Source organism: Lygodium microphyllum, chromosome 21 (assembly GCF_053477565.2).
Source record: "Lygodium microphyllum isolate KBCC chromosome 21, Lygodium_microphyllum_v1.1.10, whole genome shotgun sequence".
Classification (NCBI taxonomy): domain Eukaryota; kingdom Viridiplantae; phylum Streptophyta; class Polypodiopsida; order Schizaeales; family Lygodiaceae; genus Lygodium; species Lygodium microphyllum.
Window position 1 is genome coordinate 11,695,895 of NC_141155.1, and position 20,649 is coordinate 11,716,543.

Here is a 20,649-nt window from a genome sequence, read left to right on the forward strand (position 1 = left end):
AAGAAAAAGAAAAGATAGTACAATGTACACATGTACAACAGGATGACGAAAAAGGTCATCTCATCCAACGCCCATCAATCTCCTAAGAAAGGCAAAGCACTCAGTAGTGAGGCTTTTCGTGAGTAGATCTACAGGATTTTCATCAGTGGAGATCTTGACAAGGTCAGTAGACTTGTCCCCCACGACCCCACGTATAAAGTGATACCTCACCTCAATGTGTTTCGTCTTCGCATGGAAGACCGGATTCTTGGCTAGCTGAATAGCACTCATAGAATCCGAATGCAACGTAGATATAGCATCAATCCCAAGATCATGAACCAAATGTCCTAACCATATGGCCTCCTTGCAGGTCTCAGTGGCTGCAACATTCTCGACCTCAATGATAGATAGAGCCGTACACTTTTGAACCCTGGACATCCAAGAGACAGCACCTCTAGCATAGATGAATACATAGCCAGAAGTGGACTTCCTACTATCTGCATGTACTACATAATCAGAGTCTGTGTATCCCACAATTCCTGTATCCTGGCTGCCATAGCAAATACACATCTCTATTGTGCCCTTCAAGTATCTCATGATACCCTTCACAACATCCCAATGCTTCTTGCCAAGTGTAGCCATATAGCGTGCCACAATACCAATTGTGAAGGCAATATCATGGCATACATCAAACTGCCCGCGTCTAATGCATAAGGGATCTTGGCCATCTTGGCCCTCTGCTCTCATCTATCTACGGACAACTGTTTATGTACAATCGTCCTATGAAACCTTCACATAAGAAGGTAATGGACAGCCAATAGGCTTCACATCCTGCATACAGAAACGCTCGAACGTACTCCCTCTGTGAGAGGTAGAGTAGTCCTTGATGCATGTCGCGCTTAATGCGCATACTAAGAATGTGAGAGGCATGTCCCAAATCCTTCATCTCAAAGATCTTCTTCAGCTAAGATTTAAGAGTATCCAACTCTTCATGAGCTATCCCTGCGATCAGCACATCATCCACATAAAGTACCAAAATAAGAAATGAGCCATCACGGTCTATCTTCATGTAAAGACACGGATCCATAGCACTCTTGCTGTAGCCCTGTAACTGCATAAAGGCATCAAACTTATGATACCATTCCCTAGGTGCTTGCTTCAAGCCATAAAGACTTTTCTTCAACTTGCACACTAGGTGCTCCCTTCCCGGTTCTATAAAGCCCTTAGGCTGCTCCATGTAAATCTCATCATGCAAGTCCCCATGGAAGAAAGTCGTCTTGACGTCCATCTGGTACAAGTCCAAGTCAAGCTGTGCAACCAAAGCCAAGACTAAGCACAGGGTTGTCATCTTAACCATAGGAGAGAAAACCTCATCAAAGTCAACACCATGCTCTTACTTAAAACCCTTTGCTACCAATCTAGCCTTGTATGCCAGCTTGGGGTGTCCAAGTGTACTTTTCAGCTTGTACACCCACTTGCATGGCAGAGCCTTCTTGCCCTTAGGAAATGCAACCAAATCCCAAGTCATATTCTTATGCAAGGAGTCTATCTTAGACTACATAGCCCTCTCCTAGGAGTGATTGTGACCCTTGTGCATAGCCTCATCATAGGTGAGAGGCTCTCCTACATAACCAAGACATAATGCATTGAGGGCTCAAATCGATTAGGTGGACATCTATCTCTAGTAGACCATCTCACGGCAGGCTTTGCTACCTATCCAATACCTTGGCCATGTGTACCAACTGTTATTGTAGGCTGTTCAAATGGTTGTGTAGGAGCACGTGGCTCCTCCTGGAATATAACCCTGCGTATCTCTACCAACTTCTCAAGCTGCCTATGCATCTTGTCTTCATAGAAGACTACATCATGGCTGCGGATTGCTTTCTGCACTTGCGGATCCCAGAGGCGGTAACCCATCTTGCCTGCATCTCCATAGCTAAGAAAAATGCATTTGATACTCTTAGGATCTAGCTTACTATGCTTGTCCTTGGGCACATGGCAGTATGCCTCACATCCAAAGACACGTAGATGCACATAAGACAAAGGTTTCCCATCCATACCTCCTCTATAACCTGGAAATCTAAACCACTAGAAGGTGATCTGTTTATGATATGCACGGCTATACTAACTGCCTCAGCCCAAAAGCTCAGTGGTAGGCCTGCATGGCTAATCATACTACATACATGCTCCTAGATGGTTCTATTCATCTGCTCTCCTTCTCTTTGTGCTTCTCATTGCACAACTCATGATACTATGGGTGTATATGACCCTTCTTGCCGCAATGATGACATGTCGCATTAGCATTTCTCCCACAAGACTTGTTGTGTGACTTAGACCTATACTTCTGCGAGTCTTTGCCGCATCCATACCCATGGTCATTCTTTCCATTACCATCTCTGCCTCTAACAGTCAAATCATGGGACACACGAGAGGCATCCAAGTTCTTACGATTGATCTCTTCCTCCTACAGAAGAGCATTCTCTACATCATGCAAGTTCAAAATAGTAGCAAGAGCACATAAGGCAGTGTGGAATACATCCCATGACTCATTGAGAGTCCCAAGCAAAAACAATGGAGTAACCTCATCATTGAAAGTAATGCCCTGTGAAGTTAAGTTCTTGAGAATAGCATGGAACTGGCTCAAATGAGCAGACATCGTCATATTCTCCTTCATGCGCAAGTCCATAAGTTGCTTCAGCCCCAACACATCTGACTTGTTGGACCTTTTTTTTCATAGAGATTCTTGATTTTATCCCAAAGTTGCCAAGCACTTTGTGCTTCCTCAACCACATTGTAATGCACCTATTCAGTGAGAGACAAGATGGGGGTGGACTTGCCTAACTCATCAGGCTCATCCCATTCATCATTAGTTATAGTTTCAGGTTGCTTGCCATGCATCCTTAGTGGCTTTATCTGCAACTTTTATACCAATACTTGCCAAACTTGGCTCTTCCAATAGGTACAATTTGTACCATCAAGCTTAGTGATGTTGAAGATAGCACTGTCAGTGGAAGAAGATGCCATACTGTAGTCCAAAATGGTGCAAATAGTTCAAAAACTGCTGCTTGTAAATTGCAAAAAATACCAAAACCAAGGCAAAATGGCAAGAAACGAGTATTTAATGATGTTGCCCACCAAATACCATCAAAAGTACATCAAACCAAGATGATTCAACATGAAAAATACATGATAGTCCAAAGATATATGCTTGTTGTAATTTATGACAACAATGTACAATGAGAGCTGACAGTAGGCAAAACCCAATATTCAAAGTCAATCACTAATTGTCAATGCAAAACCAACATCAAATAGGCATAAACAAGCATGTAACAGTCAAACTAACATGATCCAACACCCAAGCATGTCAAACAAAGTCCGTCAGTAAAGTCGATACACCCCCCAATCAACAAGGCAAAATGTACATACCACTGCCAAGACCTGACACAAGTCAGTGTCTGCTCAATGAATACAAAGCCAAATCAGCCCAAGTATATCTAGAAGGACCAAGGTATATCAACCATACATCATCCAAGAGGAGATCCCAGTCTCAAAGATCCAAAAGCTCAATATGCATAACCTGCACTACTCAATGTTTGATAAGCACACCAAGACGCTCCCACTAGCACAAAAACCGTAAGTGTCAAGCAAATAAGCTCAAAAAAAGCATATAAGAGCACCAATGATGGAGTATCCAAGATCATACATTAGTAAGACATCCAGAGCCTATGAGCAGTCAAGTATCCAATGATAGCATCCAATGTCATGAAGACAATCCCAATCAATCTCTGACGACCCAAAGCAAAACCAAAATAAGCTCCAAAATATTCAAAGTCAAGCCCAAATGAAGGTCAAGTAGCATTCAAGTCCAAACAATGTAACTAGCATGTGCAGGTAACATAAGTATCAAGCATGTACCAACGGGTCATACATAAACCATAGATATAACCTCTGTCGCAAAGCATGCCAGTGTAGACCAATGTCAAGTGAATGCCAACCAATACAGAGCTCAAACAAGGCTCAAAATACATTTCGAAACCATCCAAATCATTTTCCAACCTTCATTTGCATCCCAATAGTCATATGAAATACCCGAGAAGTACATGTGACCAGTAGGCAGAGCATAAAGTGACTAAATAAGCTTCAGCCCCCTGGAGTGTAGAAAAATGATTTACTGTGTAAAATTGAGTATTTCAAGCCACTAAATTAGCTCCAAATGATGGCCAATCAATAGGCATACATTCCCCAAACATTTGGGACCACTCATGACCACCAACTAGACATACATCATAGGCATACATTCCCCTAGCACTCGAGGAGCATTCAAGACCATCAACCGAGCTTCAAATGTCAATGCCATCCAAGTATAAACATAAAGTGCTGATGTAACACTGTTTGTGGCTGCCTTTGGACTATGGAAAACAATCCTGGACTGAGGTAAATCAATCCACAAATCAATGCCAATGATAACCACCAATGCCAAGCATCAAGAGGGTGTTCCCAAGTGCAAAATGAAGTGTTTTCAAGCTGCCAATGAGTGCCAAGGGAGGGCTGAAGTTTAAAAAAAATATTATTTTTTTGCAGTCCCTTTCTATTGTTCCTTGCAAACTGAAATAAACACTCAAAAGAATGCTTCAATACCTCTGAAGGAATGCCTTGAGGGTGCCCAAATGGCCCGTGTAGATGCTCAAGAAGCTGGGGAGTGACGGGAGCTCAAAAGAGTCAGCTATGGCTGTCGGGAAGGAGAACCAATGAGTGTAGTAATCAATAGGAAGCTGAAGGAGTCAGAACCAAGCTCGAATGCTCAAGCAATCGTGCTTTGATACCAGTTGAAAGGTGAGAAGGATTGAATCTTACTTGAAAAAGCTATGGTAGGAGAGCAAGAGCAAGAAAGAGAGAGACACAAAATGGGAACTCCAATAGTCACAATGTGTGACCGGGCCTTCCTTTATTTAAACTGTCACTAAAAGAATAAAGAATAAAGTATGGTGATGGGCATCCGCCACCTACAGTGTGCAGTGGTGGGTAGTGTCAGTGTAGTAATACAAGGGCAGCTAGACAAAGACGCCTTTACCCCCAACACATATTGCATGGTTGGGAGATCGCTGATACTCATTATTGGCCCCGCTGATACTCTCTCACAGCCTAATCTATGATCTCCTTCGCTTCAGCACAATCATTCTATCCGCATCTTGCATCAAACTCCACCCCCTTCTTCCATAGAATCACGCGTGTGAACACACAATAAAAGAAGAGAGGAGAGAGAAATACTAAAAATCAAAATTTTCATTCTCTTCATGAAAATCAACATGCTTACAACCAAAATGGAGCCCTCAAAGAGTGGATCAAGAATGTGCAGTCAATTCTCCCTCAATCCCAGCATCGAAGAGGCATGATTCTCAAGAAAAATGGGGCGCAAAAAAATTTCCACCCCCTTCCTCCTCATGATGAGTTTTTTTGGTTTTTTCCTTCATAATCAAGGTTAAGGTTTTAAACTTAAAATATCTAGTTCATCTCTTTGTGTTCACATTGTAACTGAAGTGAATTTTTCACTTTCAAAGGGGCAAACGAGCTCAAATTCACTGGCCAGATGGCTTCTTGACATCAAAATCCATAAAGCTGGGACTCGTAACGCACTTTTCGGCTCTCGGATCATGTAGTTGCTTCATAACATGAAACCTTGCAAGGATTAAATGGGGGGTCAAACAGATTCCGATGGACAAACTGAGACTTGCATTGGGTTCCTGGCATCAAACTCCATCTCATAAATCTACAATTGTTTCATTTTGCATAAAAATTTGATCTTTTACGACCTCCCAGGCTCCTTTCCTCTTCAAAAATGGTCTTTAAAATCTGCTCTCACTCATCCACATCACAATGTGGCTGCTCCACATAAACTTCCTCTTGTAGCTTCCCTTGTAAGAAGGCATTCTTAATATCCATTTGATGCATGATCTAACCCTTTGATGCAACCACTACTATGATAGCCCTTATAATGAAAATTTTAGCCACTAGAGCAAAAGTCTCCTTATAATCAATACCATGAGTCTAAGCATACCCTTTGGTAGCCAATCGTGCCTTATAGAGCTTAATAGATACATCTAGCTTATGCTTGACCTTGTGAATCCATTTTAAGCCAATAGCTTTCTTGTCTTGTGGGTAAAGACACCAACTCGTATATGTCATTCTCCTTAAATGCAACCATTTTTTCATCCATAATAGTATGATCCCAATACTCATTACCCCCACTGAATCCTCAAAACAAGTGAGTTCCACATCCTGCACAATCTTAGCCATCTATGCATAGTAATGAGCTACATAGCGATCATATTGTCAATTGTTGCATTGTCTTTCTTACACTATTTGGCTTGCATGGATCTAGATCACTACCATGTGCTTTAGCATCCTCTTGTGCCTCTTGCACATTAGGTGTTTTAATAGACAGAATCCCAAACTCCTCATCTAAGCTCTGCTCAAAGCCATCTGAATCAAAATCAATGTGAGAGAAACCTAATGATACATCTGTCATAATAGATGAGTTTCCACCTTTCTCTTTACATTTTCTTAACATTTGTGATGTACTTAGTGGAGTAACATGTGACCTCAATCTACCACTCCAAGGTCTATCAATGGAACCATAACTAGGAGACTCTTATGGTCCACTCAATGTCTATGATTGCTTATCTATTTTTTGCACACCCACACTCTCATGCTCATTATCCCCAACTACATTCTACACATTACTATATCAACTATTCCATAAAAAACAATATCCTTGCTAACTCTAAGCTCATGTGTAACATGGTTATAATATCTATATCACTTCTATCCAAGAGAATATCCCATAAATGCACATTTTTCTATAAGAAATCAAAAAACTCATTGGAGAGATATTCTCCCCCTCCATTTGACCTTAGGCATTTAATAAACAACCTTGCCTTCTTAAAACCAAAGCCTTAAAGCTTTTAAAGTGAGTGAACATCTCATTTTTCTCATGCATAAAGCAAACCCATAGTAAGATCATCAATGAAGGAAACATAATACTTGCAACCACTCAAAGTTACAGTCTCTCTAGAACCCCATACATTAGAATCTATCAATTCAAATGGCTTCTTACATGCATGCTTTTCATATGGAAACATACTTGCTTTTCAAATTGTCATGCTTCATATGTTTTATGCATCCTATCAACTCTAAACTTATGCAAACCATCCACAATCTATTTTACATGTCTTTTAACCACTGGACATTCACATGACCAATTCTCTTATGCCAAATTTCCATATTAGCTATAACACCTAAACATTGTGCAAACATACTAACATTCATTTCAAGCAAACTTACATCAAAAGTAAATAATATGACATTATGTTTCCCTTTTGCAATCACTTTTAGGATCTTCTACATAACAACCATCAAGGGTGCCTTGTGTTAAGTGCAGAACCTGAGTAGGTGATCCGAAGTAGCATTCATCTGAAGGCATGCCTTGTTTCAAAGTGTAGGATGGCCTAAATAGGAGACTTGAAATAGCATTCTTGGGAAGGCGACTAAAATAGGTCATTAACTTTGACAGAAAAGGAACAATAATACAAGGCAGTGGATTAGCTAAGGATTATGACAAAAAGACTTCATGACAACATGGGCATTGCAAGCTATAAAAGGATCAAGAAAGAAGTGATGTGTTAGTGTCTCTTTTTTCTTTGTCTTCTTCTCCTTTTTGTCCTCATGAAGTGGAACCCACTTGAGTATGGAGACTCCTCATTGGAGATGTCTATTTCGTTGTTTTTTGTTGCTTTGATTGAAGAGGGCTCTTTTTTATCTAAGTCCTAAACATGCATTCTCTCTTCATTATTATAAAGGCTTGCCTTCGTGGTTTGATCTCTAGAATTTTAGAAATCTTGATTAGGTTACCCTAGATGAAGCAATACCTAGCCTCCTACTATTGCTGATGATCACCTACCATCATCTTTAGGTGGTTACATTGTTGTGCTTACTAGTTCCAGCCCCAAAGATTGTTGTGCTATGGTTTCCACCTTGCTGCCCTTCCATTTCTAGCATCGGCTTGATTTGTATAAGAAAGGGGATGCTACTTTCCATGATTCGAGAAGTGCCTAACTGATAAATGCAAAAACTATGGTGTAAAGAACTTTGTGCTCCAATCAAAACGTATAGTTTTATTAATATAAATGTAGAGAACTAAGGCTTATATCAAAGCACTAGAAGTGTGCCAATCCTACATGGCATGGCCACAAAAATTCAAAGAGAAATTTAAATCACATTTTTCTAAAATATCTATAGATTAAAAAAGAAAAGAAAAGACTATGCTACCATTTAGAGGTTCAATTTATGCACGCTAAATGCATTAAACACACCCCCCCTCCCCTTGGCACTCTCTAAGAAAATATAAATTGTTTGATTCACATAAATCTGCTGTCAATATCTAAGAATTTGTATTATATATTTGAGTAGCTTTAAAGATGCATAATTATACATAAAGTGCACTGTTTGTTACGTGTAAAATATGTTATTTAATTTATTTTATGTGAGCAAAGGGAAGCAGCTGTCCGCTCACAAAAGTGCAAAGCAAGTGAGGTGTAGCCTTGTGAACTTCGTAATGCTAACCAGCCTGGGTGGGAATACTGGCCAGGCCAGCTAGGTTTTCGTTAAAAGGTAAATTTTGTTTTAAGGTGGAGGCCAAAGGTCCTTGTGTGACCCTTGAGTTACAAGATGTCAAAGTATCGTTGACCACTTTGATAAGGTGAGCAGGGGCACTGGGCAGTCAGTCTCTTAGGTACATTCTTCACCCTGTTCAGTTTGTGCAGATTTATCTGTCCCGCGCGCGCGCGCAGAGAGAGAGAGAGAGAGAGAGAGAGAGAGAGAGAGAGAGAGAGAGGGGTCGCGTGCTGTGTCTTAACCCTAGCAGTCCCTATTGGGAGGTAAGTCTTCCTTATCATCTTTTTGACAACTGTTTTAGGTGATATCTGTTCCTTGCCAGGCCTGTTTAGATCTGTACAAGCTATTCAGGTGGAGTTCGCTTTGCAGATCAATCCCAGAATGCCTTCCTCATCCCCGCAAAGTGGCAATCGTAAGGTCGCCATTGCTGTGGATCTCAGTGATGAGAGTGCATATGCTGTGAAATGGGCCGTGGCCAACTACCTCCGCCCCGATGATTCCGTGATTCTGCTCCATGTGCAGCCAACAAATGTCCTCTTTGGTGCTGATTGGGGAGCAATGGAGCAATCCATTGAGACGAGTGATGAGGAGATACAGCAGAATTTCGATGAACTTACCTCAAATAAGGCAGTTGATCTGGCTAAGCCTATATCAGATGCAGGACTTACATACAAGATCCATATTGTCAAGGATCATGACATGAAAGAACGTGTCTGCCTTGAAGTGGAGAGGCTTGGTGTCAATGCGGTTATCATGGGAAGCAGGGGTTTTGGAGCATCCAGACGTGCACAGAAAGCTCGCTTGGGGAGTGTCAGTGATTATTGCGTACATCACTGTGACTGTCCTGTAGTTGTTGTGAGATACCCAGAGGAGGGAAGGGATGATGATGGCTCTACTGTGTTGGAAAAACTTCCTGAGGATGAAAAGGAAGGAGAGGAGGAGTGGCATGATGTGCATGTAATCGAGAGTCAAGAGAATAAAGAAGGAGGCGGTACTGTTATCTAGAAAGGACCTGATGCGATGTAGGCATTTGATATACAAACTCATGCTGTTTGACTTTGGCAGGCAAATGGAATTGTCCAGACTAAATAGTTCATCAAATATAAATTGTCACACATGCCATTTATGCAATTTCCAACAGTGGGATTATGAAAGTCTCATTTAAGAACTGAAATTGCTGTATGCTCTTGGTTGTTTATCAACACAGTTATGTTGTTTCAGTGGGGATTGCTGTCCTTTACAATTTTTTATGTTACGTTGTTTGATTAAGCCTTGTGACTAGTAAGTGCAAAGCTAGCCATTTGCAGCATTTTCCATGTCTAGGTTCAAAATGAAGCTGGGCTAAGATTGATAGTTACTTTAGTGACTTATCCCTCTGTTTTATGTCTTATCAGTTCTGAGGCAGTTCACGGAAGTCTTTAAAACAATAGTTTTAAGAAACACACTAAGCTTGTTGTATTTATGTTTTGCTTGCAATGGCATGTGATTTTGCAGTCTCTCAGGCAAGATTAAATAGGTTGTCAGTCAGGGCACATAAGTTTGCTGATACCACTATGGGAACGTAGTCAGATATGCAGACAGCAGTGAGTGGAATAGGGTTGACAGTGTTCCATCAGCAATTAATCATCAGTATTCATTACGGTGGTAACCTGGATAGGAAGGAAAAGTGAAAAAGGAGAGAAGAAAGATTGAAAGGCTAACATATTCATGCACAAGCAAGCTAAATGAGCAAGAAAGTAATGTGCACTTGCTGAAGTGAAGAAAGTATTCCAAATGGTGCCTTGACAGAGACATTGCCAATAAAAGGGATGTCGGAAAAAAGGCATTTACCCATATGTAACAAAGGCTAGGTTATTAGCATGTCTGTCAAGATTTTGTATTGGTTAACATGTGCAGATGCGCTGGAAACATCTTAGAAACCCCTAGTTTGACACAGCCTGTGCAGCTCCATGATGGTATCCTGAAGCCAACAACTGTGCTCTGGTCCTCATTTTGGAGAAGGCGACTTGCTTTTGCAATATGCATGCATGGAGGAAAGTCAAAGGGTCCCCCTTTCTTCCACCAAAAGGCAGCAAGAGACTGGAGAATAGTTATCAAATAAACCAGCACCCTTGGGCTCAATGGCTAATGTAAATCCTTAAAAAATTTGCAGTTGCTCTGTAAATGCTGGGAGGGCAGTAATGACTGCTTTGGGAAAGTAGTTGATGCAGATGACAGCAGCGGATGGAGTAACAACTGAAGACTGACACCTGTTTCTGTCAGTTTCATGACACTTGAAACCAATATAGCTAAGTCTTCCAAAGCCATGCAGTGTGTAGATGCTGTCACAGAGAGCCAATCTTCAGCAGAAGAGGGACAAGTTGCAGCACATGGACTGCAAGGGATAAGAAGTCAGTATGAGCAGCAGTGCTCAGCTCCAATCACCTGGACTGCAGCATATGCGATCCTTTGACGCAGGAGAGAAGACTCATATGAAAGCACAGCCAAATAGGTTGAGGATTTGCCACATGCTGCCAAGAGACACCTTGCGAAGATGGGGGAGTCACCCAGCAAAAGCCGCATTGCAATAAAGCAAGGTTGCAGCAGGCTAGTGTGCGTGGTCTGCTGACATAGGATTATGGAAACATGGAGGATGATGTAGACATGCACGGAAGCAAAATTGAGCCACAAACCAAGCATGGACAACTGTATAGTAAGTACCATTATGTGGGCAATATTGACTAAAACTTAGGGCCCTAAATTGCTAGTACGTTGGATGTGTGGCAAATCTCAAGAGGACCATTGTGTAAAAATCGCTATGGCAAACACAGAGAAATGCAGAATGTATGACAATACATAGAACACATTCCATAGCTGAATGAGAATATGAATGATACAATCAGGAGGCCTCCAAGCTGTGTGTCTAAAGGACCGGACAGAGGTGATTGAGGAGTGTTGGAGTGTGTTGTATTTGTGGCACATCCTGAAATGCAACAGCAGTTGATCAGGCTAGATGATGATGTTAGCAGTAGAGGGAGCAATACAGAGTCCTCCAGTGTCATGAATGTCAAGGATGACAATGGCAGCATATCCTGCAGTAAACTGCAGTTGGAAAGTGGTCGTGATGATGTCAGGCTGATGGTGATAATGAGTGCAAAGCAGCCTGCCAAACAACAAAACGCAGGGTACCAACTGCTGAAAACAGGTTGCTAGCTTCTTGAGTGATGTCATGGGCTCAGGTGGCCTGAAGACAATTGATACACAGTAGATAGACCCCAAAATGCAGTGTGGAACAAGATGGGGCATCAGGTTAGACAGCAAAACTGAAGGTGTCCTCAATTGATGGTGATGTTCTCCAGACTGGCAACAGGCTGATGGACCAGCAGCAGCTCCGGATGGATTATGGCTGGCAATGTCAGGATAGAAGGCTAATGGCTGAGGCTGGAGTGTGATAACAATTCGGGATGAAGGGATACCCACAACTAACCCTATTTATAGATGATTTTGGTACATTTTGTCCTCAATAAAACAATTTATTTATCGTGATCAGTATTACTTGCTTATTGGGGCTGTTTTCAAGAGACATAATTAGGGGTTAAAGTATAACAATTTAGGATTAGTGTAACCCTAATTTTAGTGGCTCAACACCCTCTTCTGGGCCCAAAAAGATGTGTCCGTGATGGTAAGTCATGTCTCCACCCTTTTTTACACCCGAAAAGTTCCGCCTCAAAGAAGCCAAGGCATCAGAGTGAGTGTGTTTTGATGTTTTGCCCAAGGGCTTACCATGATTGCAGAGGTGATCAATATATTTTTTCAAGTAGCGCAATTGAATGGCTCTTACATTTTTCTTTGTTTTCTTTAATGGATATAAATGGACAATATGACAAAAGATTTTTGGATCCTTATTAAAAGAAATCATTGCAAGGTAAGGAGGGGATAGAGAAATATAAACAAGGGTAATGTAACGGCCAGAGTAGACCACCATGATGATGATATGCTATGAATATGGTGTTGAGAAACCAGGTCATTCAACATATGCCTCCTACTTCATTCCTATTTTGGTTTTCATTTATAGCCCCAAAGAAACTTTATTTGGATCATTGAGGCACCACCCAAGAGAGTGAGGTGCTACACAAGAGACTTTAGTGGGAGCATCACTTGAGACAATTAGCGCTTGTAAGTATCGTATTGATTTCACCCATTCATCATCCCACACATTCACCCCATTTGACACTCACTCTTTTCTATATAATTTATGGCTTTTGATCCATCTCCACCTAGCATTTTGTAGCTTGCATCATCTAACATTAGCCCTCCTCCCTTGACGTCATCATTAGGCTTTGTTGCAATAGATTCATGCCATTAATAGTAGGTTATAACCTCTTTATCGGCCCTGTATCAAATACTTGTGTTTTTTGTGTTTTCTTTACTCATGAAGGAATGCCGAACAATCGCCTATTTGCAACCACTTAAAAAGGGATCTTTATAAGATTTTTTAATGTTTTCTTCTCCAATTGGTTGCTCGGCAGGCACCTTGATAGCAACCATCATCTTGTGGAGAGATTTCAACATATTTTCCGTCTTTAACAATTCTTAAGATTGCGTTTTGCTCCCTTTACAACTAGCTCTCCTTTTGCTCACCATTTAGCATTACCTTTGATAATTCTAATGTTGGAGGACTTTGTTTCATTGCCTTCATTGTGCAAATTTGCTACATGTGCTATTGCTTGATTCAAATAGGCGAGTGTGGTTATCTTCAAGGCTTCGACTCTGTTGATTAACTTGATTCAATAAATATGATTCGGTGATTCATCATTCATAATATTTTTCTATGTTTTCTAAGTTTTTTTTCTTTATCAATGTTTGTTGTACACACTGTGTTTCTCCATGCAAACCCTACTCTCTTTGGTTTGCTTTCACATCAGTCATATTTTGACATGGCATCAAAGCTAGAGGTACTCAGAGAGCCAACAAGATTCTCTGCTGCATTAGAGAAGGCAAAGAGTGGTTGTGCTTTTTACAGATTGACACTTTGGTGCTATGGCTTCTGTAGACGGACAATCCACTAGGTGTTGCTATTGAGAGAATAATGGTCACCAAGTGGTATCGACCTCAACCTTTGCTCCCCACACTACTAGAGTATATGTGTCTATCACCAGGCACTCCTTGTGCCACATCTCCCTTTTGGATACACAGATTGTTCTGCATCTGCTATGGGAGTATTATGCTCAATGCAATAAGACATCCAATGCGCTCTAAGCCCTTACAAGAAAAATGAGGATCATTAGGTGTCATGATATCTTGTAGATCATCACAATGAGCCATGGTAGTCTTCCTCGTCTATTTTCAGGTCCAATGGCTTTCATGGCCACAACCTATAGTTTTGCAATCCACTCCACTGAGAGAGTGATGTTAGATATTGTCTTCTCATCACTTTGTTCCTTTGAGAGGCAGATAATGTTCGACTCCTTCCACTTCTTCGGCTCCACAATATGCTCCATTGAGGGACATCGACTGTTGCCCACCCTTGGCTCATTTCCCCACCCTCTTCTACTTGAGCTTGAGAGGCCACCTTTGGGAGCTATCAGCCTTCGTTCTAGTGAGGTCCACATACCTTCTTTAGCACCAATGGTGGCATTTCATTCATCTTTAGATGTTTCAGAGGTCTTGATCCATGAGTTTCTTGATTCCCTATCTCTCTCAGAGGGGGATCCAACAAGGGCTTATCTTCCACCTTCAAAGGGGGATCCCATTCCTTTAGCTTCAGAGGGGATCCTTTCTCATCTTGCGGATCTTCACACAACTTGTCGACAACCCTTTACCTTTTTGGGGTGGTTGACATCTCTATGCTACATTATCAATTTCCTCATCTATTTACTCATCCTCTTTTTATTGTTGACTCCTAGGATACATGTTCTTCTCAGTTTGGGGCTTTGGATGTTTCAGCCATGACTTGGTGGTTAGGCTTGCATATACCTTCCACCATGGAGTAATGGAGCTCGTGGCTTGCCTTGTGAGGTTGAGATTCGGGTTCTATTAGCTCATCATGTCTACTGTTCTTCATTGCATGTTACCTTACAAGTGGAACACTAGGTTACTTGGGTCGATCTTCTTCTCTCTCGCACTCCTTCTTTTTGGCTCCTTTTTGGGCTTGAGTGGGGGTGTTGAGAAACTAAGTCCAATACATTCCCCGTACTACATTCCTATTTTAATTTCCATTTATAGCCCCAAAATGGTTTGGAGTGTCAGGGTGCCACCTAAGAGACTTTAGTGGGGGCACCACTTGAGACAATTTGTGCCTATAAATATGACACTGACTTCACCCATTCATCATCCCACACATTCATTCCTTCTAACACTCTATCAGTCTCTTCCATATTCTTCTCCTTTCTCCATCATTTCCACTACTATTCATACCCCATGAGTAGGACAATATGGTTAGTGGCTTTTGCATTCATCTTTATCTGGTGTTTCATAGCCTATATCCTTTGGCATCAAACCTTCTCACTTGGTGTCGTCATTAGGCTTTGTTTGCAGTAGATTCATGCCATTTACAGCAGGTGACACCCTCTTTATTAACCTTACATTAGATACATGCGTTTTTGTGTTTTCTTCACTTCTGAAGGGTTGCCTAGCAATCATTTGTTTGCAACCACTTACATTAAGAGATCTTCATTAGATATTCTTGCCTTTTCTTCTTCAACTAGCTACCGAGTAGTTGCGAGCTCTTGAGGATTGTGTTTCACTCCCTCTACAATTGGCTATCCTTTCCCTCACCATTTAGCATTATCTTCGATATCCTACTATCGGAGGACTACATTTCACTCCCTTCATTGTGCAAACTCCCTATAGGTGTTGCCACTTGATTCTGACATGATAGTGCAGTAATCTTCAAAGCTTCGGCTTTAGTGTATCAGCTTGATTCACTTAGTATGATTTAGGTATTCATTATTCATAATCTTCTTTTGTGTTTTTCGAGTTTTCCTTCTTTGTCAGTGTTTGATGTACACACTTTGTGTTTCTCCCCATAAACCCTACTATTTCTCTGGGTTGCTTTCATAGTAGTCATATTTTGACATTTAGCAGTTCGAAGTTGACCATTCCTTAATGGAAGGAAAACTGAGCCATGCTTACATAGTGTAAGAATGAGTGGTTTTTGTATCAAGTTTTCTCCCATTCAAAGTGTTGTGTTTTACATAAACACGATGGCAATATAGATGATGCAAGGGATAATGCAAAGTGTCATGTTAAAAAGGAATGCTATATAGAGTATAGTGGTATCACTCAAGCAATGCTCTAATAAAGAACTAATTTACTTGCTCAAGCATCCTTTCATAAGCATGATTGTGAAGATCATGCTAGCACATATTTTTTCTTGAGGTTATTTTGCTAACCTTGTTTCAATCTCTCTTGGGGGAGTTGCTTTGCTTCTCACTAGTTGATTAAGTATTGTATTATTCTTCCCACCCTACCTTCTCCTTCTAAGGGGTGGAAAGAAGGATCCTCTCTAAATATGGCAAATGAGATTTCTTCTTGCATTCTCAAACTAGTAAAGGCTTAGGTCTTCATGTTTACTTACATCCATTACCTAGACTTTAGAAGTAGAAATGAAAGAGGACTAGAAAAACTTATGTCATACATAACCTTGAACCAGATTTGATGGAAAGGATGGCATTGAATAGCTCATAGTTTCAAATTGCTCTATTCTCTTTTGGGAAGGGTTTTGGATTTGCATCAACATAGAAATTCGACTAATGTGCATCTCTCTTCGGGTTACACTTGGTGGAATGCTATGCCAAAGTTGTTGTGTGAGGTGGATCACTAGTATAAGGTTTCAATCCATATCTAGCTCTCTCTAATCTTTGCAACAACAACCCCTGATTGGGTCTTGGTAGTACTGTAAGGGTTGAAGGTGTATGGATGTGGTTGGAGTGTGATAATGATTGATGATAAAGAGATCCCCACACTCGACTCTATTAAGGATTTTAGTGCATTTGTCCCATTGCTAAAAAATAGGGCCATTAATTTTTGTAGCCAACATTGATTTCTTTTTGGGACTACTTTTAGGATACAAAAGTAGAGATTAATTCCAGATACCTTAGGATTAGTGCAAACCCTAAATTTAACAACTCAATGTTGAGATGGCAAGCTCAATACGTGTGTAGACATTGATGAGATAGATTGCTTGGCTAGATGGGTCCGCACGTCTACACCTAGTACGTTGGTGGTCATTATGATCCTCACATGGCCACTAACTTATCACTTATTATATTTAGTTTGTTGCACGTGCCTACAGTTGGCATAGTTATAGCATAGTTGATTAGTATAGTTAGTTATGTGTTGTTTGACTTAGTAGGCCACTTTCCTTGATATTGTATCTTATCTATACTTTGTGTACATTGTATTGTGTGTGAAAGAAGAAGAAGAAACCAACAAGAATTTTTTTTTGTCTCCATCTCTCTTCTTGTGTTATGGAGTGAGCTTTCTCTTGTGTGTATAGTGTGTATTTGGTGTAGCAGCTCAAACAAGTCCCTCCACCACACGATTCTTGACATGGTACCAGAGCAAGGCCACTGAGAGAGGTTGAAGTGAAGGAGAAGAAGCAAGGATTCAAGGAAACAAGCAACATGTAAGAAGTTCTCCCATTCTTCCACTCTTTCTCTTGGATAGTGCCTGTGGAGGCACTACAAGCATGGCAAAGTGAAAATCTCATATTACTGTGAGATTTGGTATGTGAGTAGAGCACTATATATTTTGCAGATTTAGGGCTTATTCGCAAGTTTTTTGGCCATCTGAGACTGTTTTTGGCCCCATTTTAGATATGCAAGGTTGGGGATAACCATTTTGGGGCATACTGCAATTTCAATTGTGTCAATCAAAAGTGGGTGCATAGGTTATAGATTTCAAATCTGTAATTTTTGAGGTGTTTGGCATGAAGCAAACATAAGTTGTATCTATAAATAGATTGCAGATTACATGTACTATTGAGCAATCATGAAAAATGTTGCTTGGAGTATTGTTGTACAGTTATTGTGAAAGGTTGTAGAAGACTTGCTTGTTTTTTTGTATAATTTTGTAATAATGGTAGAGAACATTGGAAAACTCATTGTTGAGAAGTTAGACAAGAATAACTATACATCATGGAAGTTCTGTGTGACAAACTTCCTTATTGAAAAAGACCTTTATGAGTTCATTTCAAGTGAAGAAAATAAGCCAAAGCTGGGTAACCCTACGCTTGTGCATGAATTAAAGGCATGGAAAGAATGGAATGCAAACGACAAAAAGGTGATGTATTGGTTGTTTACAGTCATTGATAATACAATGCTAGGGCATATCAAGAATGCAGAAACTTCACATGGATCTTGGACAATTTTTGAGAATATGTTTTCAGTAAATATAAAGGCACGGAAGATTCAACTCAAGTAAGAGTTGAATACTTTGAAGAAAGGAAAAATGTTTGTCAATGAGTATGTTTTGAAGGTGAGGAGCTTTACAGATGCTTTGGCAGGGATTAATGCAATGCTTGATGATGATGATTTGGTTTCATCTACTTTGGGTGGCCTTAATAATGAGAAGGCTTGAAAATCATTTGTCACTTCTATATATGTATAGAAGCCATTTCGAGATTTTTATGAGTTGATATCTCTCATGATTATTGAAGAGATCAATGTGTAGGGTCACTCAACTGAAATAAATGGTGAACAGGTCCAAGCATTTTACTTAAGTTTAGGAAGGGGATGTGATAGATCCTCTTCGAGAGGCCGTGGTATGAGGCATGCTAGTGATAACTAGCAAAACAAGTTAAATCAATAACTTGGTGAAATGTAAGTTTCAGGAGGCCATGGAAACTTTAGAGGCAAGGGGAGCTCTAGAGAAAGAGGTGGATGGCAGAATAGAGGTTTTAATTTTGGTATTGTTTATCACTATTGCGGCAAAATAGGTCAAATTGTAGCCCATTTTTATGCTAAGAAGGATGATATTTGCAAAATGATAAATTACAGTAAGGAAACTATGCATTATCTTTACAGGCTTGTTATGTAGCATATAATGCATGTTGTCACATGAAAAAGAACACATGATGATATATGGTGTGTTGATTCAGGTGCATCTAATCATATGACCAATCATGCTGAATGGTTTGGAGAGATGCAGGATTTACAAAATCGTAGTTCATGAAATGACCCTAAAAGAATGCTTTACATGGAAGAAGCTTGATGCGTCATAGTTGAAAGTGTTTGGCTGTATTGTATATGTTCATGTTTCAGATGAATTGCAAAAGAATCTTGATCCAAAGGCTAAAAAATATTTTTTTATTGGATACTTTTTAGAGGAGAAAGGGTATTGCTGGTATAACCCTGTCACATGTGAGTTCAGAGTGAGTAGGGATGTTATTTTTGATGAGATGAGCAGTTGGTACAAATCTAGTGGTGATGCGTAGATGATGATAGTTATGAGCATAAAGAAAAGCAAGAATCATAGATCCTTAGTGGATTAGAAAGATCGTTTGATACTATATTTACAGTTAGTCCTTGCTTTGGGAGACTAAGGAGTAGCCCCACATCTTCAGGTTGATCTACAGGTGTTGCAAGTAAAGACAAAGAAAAGAAGAAAGTGTTGGATGGTAATGATGCATCTATTAGTTATTTGGAATTTGATGGAGATTCTAGTGGTTCAAAGAGTTTGGATGATGAGCTTGGTGTAGAGGGAGCTTACACTCAACCGCCAAGATCCATGGGGGATCGCTTATTGTTTCAAGCATTTCAAGCGAGCTCTAATGGCTATCTCTCACCTAGCCGACGCACTGTCGATCCTACGAGTGTAGTGAGCTTACCTTGATGCCGAAATGAGTTGCCTCCTTTCTTGCACATGCCGATAGCTCCACAATCCTAGATGCTAGCTCAAGCATCCTCAAGCCTCCTCCATCTCCAAGCTCCATCCACCATAGCCGCGTGTGCGAGAAAAGAGAGGAGAAGAGAAGAGAAGAAGAGAAGAGGAGATGGTGAAGAGCTTCACCCTCTTGATCCCTCACTCCCACACACTCACTCCCTCACACTCTCACACTCCCTCTCTCAAGAGCATACACAAGCAAGGAGAAGAGAAGAAGAGAACTCTTGTTAGCCACACAGTAAAGAATGAGCTCTCATTCACTTTTTGAATTTTATATACAAAACCCTAAATTTCCATGGGCACCCATCTCTTTTTACATAACCGGCCATTGTGGCAAGGTCCCTTTTTCTAATTCCCTCTTCCTGCTTCATGCCCTTAACCTATACCCATCTATTCTTTTACAAATGGCACAGGAGGGAGCATGGCGCTCTTTTATAAGAGTTTTTAGAGTTTTTTGAGGCGCCTTTCATTTAAAATTACACTTTTTGCCCCAGGTTAGCTTTAGGGGCCACCTCTACGCCTTTGCTCTTTTTTCATATTTTTTTCTCTTTTTCCTTTATTTTTTCGCCATCTCGCATATTGGGGTTAATATTATTCCCACTCTGAGATGGGTGCCAGTCTCGTGGCACTTCTGGCTGCTGTTGGGGAATGGTAGGCAGTTGGTAAATTGTTCGGGTGAGGGTAGGGCCACATGTAGACTCCGGTGCTTGTGGAAGCTTGGTAATGATGTTTGTCAGAGAAGCCAATTGGATGCCAAGTGGATGATGGGGGCCTCCGAAGTTGATGGTTTGTTGCCTTTTGTAATGCTTGAAAGGAGAAGGTGCGGTGCGCTACCTAAGGGGAGTGTCTACCTTATTGTGTGGTGCATCGTGCTCGTGCTAGTGGAATGGGGAGGTGGATCTAACCATAGGAAAGCCTGGGTGACGTCCCACACTTGAGGACCCCATTTGTGCAAAGGGAGGTGTGGTGCAAGTAGCTTAGGGTGACACATCTAACCATAGATGAGTATTACCTCCCAAGGTATGTCTTGCCCTTGATGGGCCCTAAGCGTGAAGTGGGGGATCAAAAGGGCTAGGGGGTTAGGAGCGGAGCCAGTCGACCGAAGCCACAGGGCACGCCTAACTTGAGGACCCC

At 40.9% G+C, this 20,649-nt stretch overlaps 1 protein-coding gene across 1 annotated transcript; it reads left to right on the forward strand.

The window, feature by feature from the left end:
- The first annotated feature begins 8,690 nt into the window (after positions 1-8,690).
- On the forward strand, positions 8,691-9,869 carry LOC148017745 (universal stress protein PHOS32-like). Its single transcript, XM_087661800.1, has 2 exons — positions 8,691-8,912; positions 9,019-9,869. Exon 2 carries the CDS (start codon positions 9,031-9,033, stop codon positions 9,652-9,654), a length of 624 nt encoding a protein of 207 aa, XP_087517926.1. The 5' UTR covers positions 8,691-8,912; positions 9,019-9,030; the 3' UTR covers positions 9,655-9,869.
- Positions 9,870-20,649: the final 10,780 nt, after the last annotated feature.

Excerpts from the sequence above, each read along its gene's own strand:
- LOC148017745 (XM_087661800.1), top strand. The coding sequence starts at position 9,031 with ATGCCTTCCTCATCCCCGCAAAGTGGCAATCGTAAGGTCGCCATTGCT.